Raw genomic sequence first — 8,327 nt, 5'->3', positions numbered from 1 at the left:
AGTGGTTAAAACAAAGTTGTTTTATTTTATAATGTTTATAATTTAAATGTGCCACAAAGTATCTGCGAAAAACATTCAAGAAAAAAGAGAATAAAACCCTTTATTGTATAAAGAAAAAACCTTTTATTTCAAATATGATAATTTACAAAAATATTATAAACTTCAACCGTTCAATTCACTTAAAAATAACTAGACTAACTCTTATATTGTCCATATTTACATACATGCATGCACTCGGTGATTACAGCTAGATAAAAATAATTTATTTTATGCCTATAGTGCCCAGGTTTCCAAATTATTCAAATCAAATATAGAATATTTGATAATATGTGTCCTTTGAACTAACCGAATTTTTACAGATTAAAATATAAAAATAAAACACTTGTATGAGACCACTTTGTTGAGTTTGTTAATGTAAACACAATGTGTTTCGAGAACCACGTGTCGCTCACTCCTCTCAACAACGTCATATATAAAAAAAATATAATAAAATGTATTAAAAATAAATATCAAGCCACTTATTGAACTTTTTACTGTGCAACAGGATTTTTTCAGGTAAAACCTGAATGTTTTTTCTCCATTTGAAAAATATTTAGCATATTTAAATAAATAATTAAACAATACCTATTCTTCAAAATGAAAAATCAACACTTTCTGCCCTGTGGTGGGTAAATATTAATTTAAAAATATGCTGCTTTTGCTGGGATATAGTACATTTTCTGGGAATTCCGAAAACATGCACAACTGAAAATTGATGATTTTTGATGTATGACGTTGTTGAAAGGAGTGAGCGATGTGTTCTCATCGTCAGGTGAATATACAAAACCATTTATATTTGGAACAATGTTCTAAATATAATAATAAAATATTTGTTTGTATAAATCAGTTTGCACTTGAGTTTGTTCAGTTTGTTTGAGTGTCAGAAATGAAGACTCTAAGAAGCATATCTGGCAAGAGTCTACGAGACAGAATAAGGAACGCCAGGATAAGGGAAATATGCGAGATCAAAGATATCGTTAGGTGGGGAAGGCAACGAAGGAGACAATGGTATGCGCCATGTGAGGAGAATGGAACCATCCAGACTCCCCCACATTGCACTGTACGGCCAACACCAAGACAGACAATCAAAGAGATGGATTGACAGCTGGGAATCGACATGGCTGGAGGCTAATCCCTCTTAAAAACAGGCCACACGGCCTGCACCAAGCAGAAGAAAAAGACTTTGTATTTTCACCTGACCATGAGAACATCTGTGGTTCTCGAAACTGTTCATGTTTACTAATGTAAACAAAACTAGAATCCATAAAAAAGTATATTTTTTTTGTATACAGATATAAAGGATAATATAAAAACTTACAAAATATATACACCGTATAGCATTTGAGCTTCAGTTTACTCAGAAAAGCACAGTTGAAATATTCAGGGTTGTCACAACTTGATACAGAAAAAGCATTTACTTACAAATATAGCGAAATATAACTGTGTTTATAAAATATGTTTATTCATTTATTTAGTTACGCTAACTTAGATTACAAAAGTATTCAAATAAATGTCAATGTTGCACGAAAATATAAAGTCAATTCAAAAAAATATAGTCGGTAACCATGTATCAGAGACACATATCGCTCACTCCTTTCAAGAACGTCATAAATCAAAAAACTTGATTTTTCAGGAGAACGTTTTTAAAGTTTAAATATATAACACAATGTGTTAAAAATAAATATCAAGCCACTTATTGAACTTTTTACTGTGCAACAGATCTTTTTAGGTAAAACCTGAAGGTTTTTTCTCCATTCGAAAAATATTTAGTATATTAAAAAAAATAATTAAACAATACCTTTTCTTCAAAATGCAAAAACCACATTTTCTGCCCTATAGCGAGTAAATATTAAGTTAAAAATATGCCGCTTTTACTGGGATATAGTACATTTTCTGGGCATTCTGAAAACATGTACAACTGAAAATTGACAATTTTTGATTTATGACGTTCTTGAAAGGAGTGAGCGATATGTCAATATATATCAGTGAAAGCTTTTAGAAAGATGACTGTAACTTGGATATCAGTAAATTGTAATAGTTTAGTATTTCTTGATCTTCCTAATACATCGCTCACTCCTTTCAAGAACGTCATAAATCAAAAAACTTGATTTTTCAGAACGTTTTTAAAGTTTAACACAATGTATTAAAAATAAATACTAAGCCACCTCTTGAACTTTTTACTGTACAACAGATCTTTTTAGGTAAAACCTGAAGGTTTTTTCTCCATTTGAAAAATATTTAGTATATTTAAAAAATAATGAAACAATACCTTTTCTTCAAAATGCAAAAACTACACTTTCAGCCCTGTAGCGGGTAAATATTAAGTTAAAAATATGCCTCTTTTTCTGGGATATAGTACATTTTCTGGTCATTCCGAAAACATGCACAACTGAAAATTGACGATTTTTGATTTATGACGTACTTGAAAGGAGTGAGCGACATGTCTCTATATATATCGCTCACTCCTTTCAACAACGTCATATATCAAAAATCGTCAATTTTCAGTTGTGCATGTTTTCGGAATGCCCAGAAAATGTACTATATCCTAGATTACAATTATTAATATGAACTCAAAAAGCGGTCATATACAAGTGTTTCGTTATTATATGTTATTTAAATCATCGTGTTATTCCGCAAAATCAATGCCAGATCAATAAATAATTAGTTTCAAGTTAGCTACATCGAATTGCAAGGTACATCTGATTGCTTACGGTAATTTGTGACTAAATTTAGGGGAGTATTCTATTTTGATACTACTTTTCACTTAAAAAAAAACAAACTCCATTTTAAAAATCATGATAGTTTTATTCTGAGAAATTAATACTGGGAAAGGCGTCATACAGACGTCATTTTAGTCATATCGACATGTAAAGATATATAACACCCTTTCCAGGATAGTCACTCCTGAAAACAGGCCATTGTACAATTTGATTTATTAAAAAAAATATGATTTAAATTTTGCCAAAAATTAAAAAAAAAAACCCCTCACAAATTCTGATCTGTCGCAGGAATTTTTATATATAAAATTTAGAAAGTCCAATTGTAAATTTCACTATAAATTATCAGCAATTTAATGACAGCAAAAATGGTCCGAAAATGGAAATAAAATTACAAAAAAAAAAAATAGCAAAAAGCCACATTTTTAAAAAAATATTCAAATTGATTACAAACATGGTTGATCAAAATAATAACTTGTCAATAATTTCTTCTCATGTTTCTTCCACACCCAATGGTGCATAGGGCACTGCATTGTATAGAAGCAGTGTTAGCTTGAACCCTAAATACATGAGTGAAAGATTCGCGCTTCGGGTGCATATTCAGGGTAATATTAAATAAATATTGGAGTCTAAAATCATATATATTTATATTTTGATGGCTTCCACGGATCTTTCTGTATATTATATAGCTTCAATGATTTTTTTTATTACATAAAACATTCATATATTGAGATGAATTCGAAGATCTTTGATTCATTCTTAATAATTACCATAATTTTTTCTTATACATATATTTTGATGAGTTCTTGGATCGTTTTTTAGTATGGTGATAATTTAATATACATTTAATATATATGTATTATCCTTGAAATCGGTGAAAACCAAGAGTTTGAAAAAATAATAAAAATATTTCATTTTAGTCATTTTTGCCTATATGTTGATGATACAAGTAGAAGAATACCAATGATTTCTAAAAAAGATATACCTATATATACAAACAAATTTATGATTATGTACTACTATGTTTAGGACTCAATCAGTGTTTGATTTTAACATTTAATATATAAATTTAAAATAGAGTTCTACAAATTAAATGCCAAATCCATAAATAACAGTGTTGACAATACGCTCACTCCTTTCAAGAACGTCATAAATCAAAATACTTGATTTTTCAGGAGAACGTTTTTAAAGTTTAAAAATATAATACAATGTATTAAAAATAAATATCAAGCCACTTATTGAACTTTTTACCGTGCAACAGATCTTTTTAGGTAAAACCTGTAGGTTTTTTCTCCATTTGAAAAATATTTATTATATTTAAAAAAAAAAAAACAATAACTTTTCTTCAAAATGCAAAAACAACACTTTCTGCCCTGTAGCGGGTAAATATTAAGTTAAAAATATGCCGCTTTTGCTGGGATATAGTACATTTTCTGGGCATTCCGAAAATATGCACAGCTGAAAATTTACGAATTTTGATTTATGACGTTCTTGAAAGGAGTGAGCGAATTATTTAGTGATTGTTTCAATCAATGTCATTTAACGCACCGAGTCAAATGTCACACAGAGGTAAGATATAAATACAGTGGAATCTCGCATAACGAGAAAAAATAACATGAAAAAGTTACTCCCTTTTTTTAAAAAAAAAAAGAGAAATCTTTGTGTTTTTATTATTTACACAAATATTTCAATTTCATACTATTTCTGTGAGCCTAAGCGGCGCATTATTAGAAATAGGTTTCAAATCGTGGTAGAGTGGATTCCAACCGAAAAACTCTGACTTAGGAAACTTTATAAAATTAAACAACTTTGTTTTAACCACTTCATACTGTTTTTGGGTGATTCCATTGGTTGTTATCTGGGGTTGCTACGCAATACATAATAAAAATAACATTAAGGATTTTTTACGTAGTGTGTGGAAGTTTTTGATAAGGGAATGCAATCAATTAAGGGTATTTTAATGTTTTAGAATTTAATAAACCCTGATGATGACAAGGTTCTTGTCGAAACCGGTAGGTTAAAGTGTACTAATAATAAAAAAGTGGTTAAAACAAAGTTCTTCAATTTCATAATAATAATATAATAAAACCCTTACCGCACCCCAATGGTGCATAGGGCACTGCTTCATATAAACGCAGTGTTATCTCGATCGATTACACATTAAGGAAAGGTGATCAGCCCTCCACTTCAGGTACCAGTCCAGTGTAATATTGAATAAATATTAGAGTGAAAAAATCACTTGTATTTATTGAACCCCCCTGGGAATCGAACCCGGGACCTCCAGAACGGTAGCCGAGCATGCTGACCATTACACTGCGGAGGCGGACAAAATATACGAATCAAATATATATTTCCTTGTTGTTTAATTTATAAATTTGCCATTAACACGAAAAAATTCAGTGAGGACAAATTGTATTTCATAAAGTTTATAAAATGTACCGCAAAGTATCTGCGAAAAACATTCAAGAAATCTGACTTAAGAGTCCGCGACACTAACCACGGGACCACAACCCGACACATAACAAGCGACAATTCGCATAATGAGTTACAGAAAAAGGGCTAGTCCCTTTTTGCAACATTAAAAAAAAAATGTTTCGCTTATCGAGTAAGATTCTGAAACAAATTATGCTCGTAATGAGGGGTTCCACTGTACATCAAACGCATATTGACATATATCGCTCACTCCTTTCAACGTCATATATCAAAAAACTTGATTTTTCAGGAGATCGTTTTTTAAGTTTAAAAATATAATAAAATGTATTAAAAATAAATATGGAGCCACTTATTGAACTTTTTACTGTGCAACAGATCTTTTTAGGTAAAACCTGAAGGTTATTTCTCCATTTGAAAAATATTTAGTATATTCAAACAAATAATTAAACAATACATTTTCTTCAAAATGCAAAAACAACACTTTCTGCCCTGTAGCGGGTGAATATTTAGTCAAAAATATGCCGCTTTTGCTGGATATAGTATTTTTTCTGGGCATTCCGAAAACATGCACAACTAAAAATTGATAATTTTTTTATTTATGACGTTCTTGAAAGGAGTGAGCGATATATGTAAATAAAAGTTGTATTCAATCCTATAACCTTGTTTAATTTTGGATTTACATATATTACCAAAAAACCTTCGATAATTTTAACTCCGATAAATGTTTGTCAAATTTAGTCATATGTCATAATCCCGACACTACCATCGGCGGATGGCCCCTCACGCTGTCTCCGCATCCTCGGCACTGTCCTCGCTGGGCGCCTCGCCGGCCGGCCCCCCGGCGGCGGCGGGCGGCCCCTCGGACGGCGCCACCTCCGCGCGGGGCACCGGGGAGGAGGGCTGCCCGCCCAGGCTGGACGGGGGCAGCTTCACGCCCGGCCTCAGCACCACCGCGCCGTCCTGGAATCACAGTTGTTTCATTGCAGATTGAGAGGCAGCCATGTATGATAGATGTTCCAATGGTCTGCTGTCCGTTAAGATGTCTATCTGAGTCACCACACGCTTACCAAATCGCGCTAGTATTACAGCCAGCCATGTATGATAGATGTTCCAATGGTGAGGCTACTCGAGTTACCTTACCAAATTACGCTAGTATCGCAACTTTCATATCCTTCAAACTAAACAATCAAATTAAAATACAGTCAAACTCAGTTATAACGAGGATAAAGGGACCGACTGAAATTGCTTGTTATAACCGTTAATCGTTATATATACGAGAATAGGATTTTTTTAATGTAATGTATGTATAAAACCAGAAACCAAAATATCAACGAATGTTTCCTCGTTATATCCAAGATATCGCTATATCCGTGCTTATAAGAACCGAGTTTGACTGTATACATATTCAATTTGATAGTCCGTGTTTGATGGATGTTCCGAATGGTGATTGCCCACTCATTCCCATCAACCATTATTCATGGACAGTATATATTACGGATTCCTTTCGCGAGTTATGTGGGCCCCCACCTTGATCTGGACGAGACCCTTCCTGGTCATGGCCTCCACCTCGGCCTTGGTCATGAGGATCTTCTGCACGCGCACGGTGCGCGGGCCGAACTTCATCTCCGTCACGGCGCCCCGCGGCAGCTGCACGGGCTTCACGCCCGGCGGCAGCGACTTCACCATCTGCGCCGGCACCTGCAAACAAACACAGCCAATAGGACTTCAGTCTTATCCCTCATCGATCTGGCGTCAATAAGTGAAGCATGGAGTTAGCAAAAGGAGGATGAAAGTAGACTGAATGCAGTCGAATTGCGTTGGAAGCTGCAACCAAACAACCCATGCCATTTCAGTCTTATTATACATCGATCTGGCGTCGATACTGGTGGAAGTGAAGCATGAATTTGGCAAAAGAAGGATGAAAGTAGACTGAATGCCGTCGCAATGCCATCTCTCAGTGCGGCAAAACCATGTATGATAGATGTTCCAATGGTGATGAAAGAAAAGAATGCTTCTATGAGCATTATCCATCAGGAAATGCTTAAAAGCGTCTTTTACATACTGTTGGTAGAGCGCGAGAGACGCTAAAAAACACTGCACAGATCGGAATTAGGTTTGCAGTTATTTGTGATTAGTACATGACATACTAATTAGGATCAGGGTTGATGAAAAACCACCCGACAACAATGAGTTAAGAAAGGTATGTTGATATAGTTTGGGCATGTGAATCGGATGAGCCAAGTCCTCACCTTCTTGAGGGTCTGCCCTGTCGGAGACATGAGCACCGTCTGCCCGGCGTTGGAGACCGATTGAACCACCCCGTCGATCTTCTGTATCTTGATGGGCGCCTTGGACCCGTCCGGTTTGGGCGCATCGCTGTCGGCATCTTCGGGCGTCTCTTTGGGCGCGGATTCCTTGGCCACCTCCGTCTTGGACACCGCCGGACGGAAGTACTGGGAAAATAAACAAAGCTTATTATTTATTTTTGCACTCATTACTGAAATTTACGACAATTCATAATTGAATTATAAAGGTGGAGACTGACCGAAGCATTTCGTCGTAACATAACGTGGTAACATCGCTCACGGCGAGCATCCGAAACTATGGATGGAGCGCTTGGCTTGGTGTACTGACTGCCTGAATGCTCGCATCGTAACGTGTTACGTCACCACCAAATGTGGAGGTCAGTCTCCACCTTAAAAGATCTAGTTTCTAGCCAAGTCAAGGGATGGACTTGTCAATTGACATTCCGCCATTTGCGCTTTTCAATCAACACATTGTTGTCGGGCAGTTTTGTTCATCAACCCCGACCCAAATTATACTGTGGCAGCTTGCCGCCCGACCCTCAGTATACTAATCACAAGTAGCCGCAACACCCAATTCCCATCTGTACAATGTTTGCAGGCGTCTCTCGCGCTCTACCAAAAGCAAGCAAATAGAACGCTTACAAAAGCATAAGTCGCTTCCGATATTACCACAAAGTGACTGCCGAATCAATTAATGAAAAATCAATGCAAAAAAACATTGCACAGATTGGAATTGGGTTTGCAATTAGTATACTGAGAATCGACCGAGTATAATTACGGTCGGGGTTGATGAAGAAAATCTTCTTCCTCTGACCCTTATTCGCACCCAATG

At 35.3% G+C, this 8,327-nt stretch overlaps 2 protein-coding genes across 6 annotated transcripts in view; one reads left to right on the top strand and one right to left on the bottom strand.

Annotated features, from left to right (window-relative positions):
• The window catches only part of LOC148307286 (beta-1,4-glucuronyltransferase 1-like), a 197,457-nt gene that overhangs the window by 34,468 nt on the left and 154,662 nt on the right, over nucleotides 1-8,327 (top strand). The gene's annotated exons all lie outside the window — the stretch shown is intronic.
• LOC148307289 (uncharacterized) overlaps nucleotides 100-8,327 on the bottom strand; it is a 37,287-nt gene continuing 29,059 nt past the window's right edge. For both annotated transcript variants that reach the window (XM_088263713.1, XM_088263712.1), the window contains exons 21-23: nucleotides 7,439-7,642; nucleotides 6,717-6,887; nucleotides 100-6,149 (exon numbers count right to left, since the gene is read on the bottom strand). In XM_088263713.1, the coding sequence (XP_088119839.1) occupies nucleotides 5,970-6,149; nucleotides 6,717-6,887; nucleotides 7,439-7,642 (555 nt within the window). In that variant the 3' untranslated portion in view covers nucleotides 100-5,969. The remainder of the gene's footprint in view (nucleotides 6,150-6,716; nucleotides 6,888-7,438; nucleotides 7,643-8,327) is intronic.

This window comes from Brachycentrus maculatus, unplaced genomic scaffold (assembly GCF_059751285.1).
Source record: "Brachycentrus maculatus isolate JH-2025_06_01 unplaced genomic scaffold, ASM5975128v1 h1tg000202l, whole genome shotgun sequence".
Taxonomy (NCBI): domain Eukaryota; kingdom Metazoa; phylum Arthropoda; class Insecta; order Trichoptera; family Brachycentridae; genus Brachycentrus; species Brachycentrus maculatus.
Note: the sequence above shows the minus strand (reverse complement) of the source record. Positions and strands in the feature narration are given on the sequence as shown.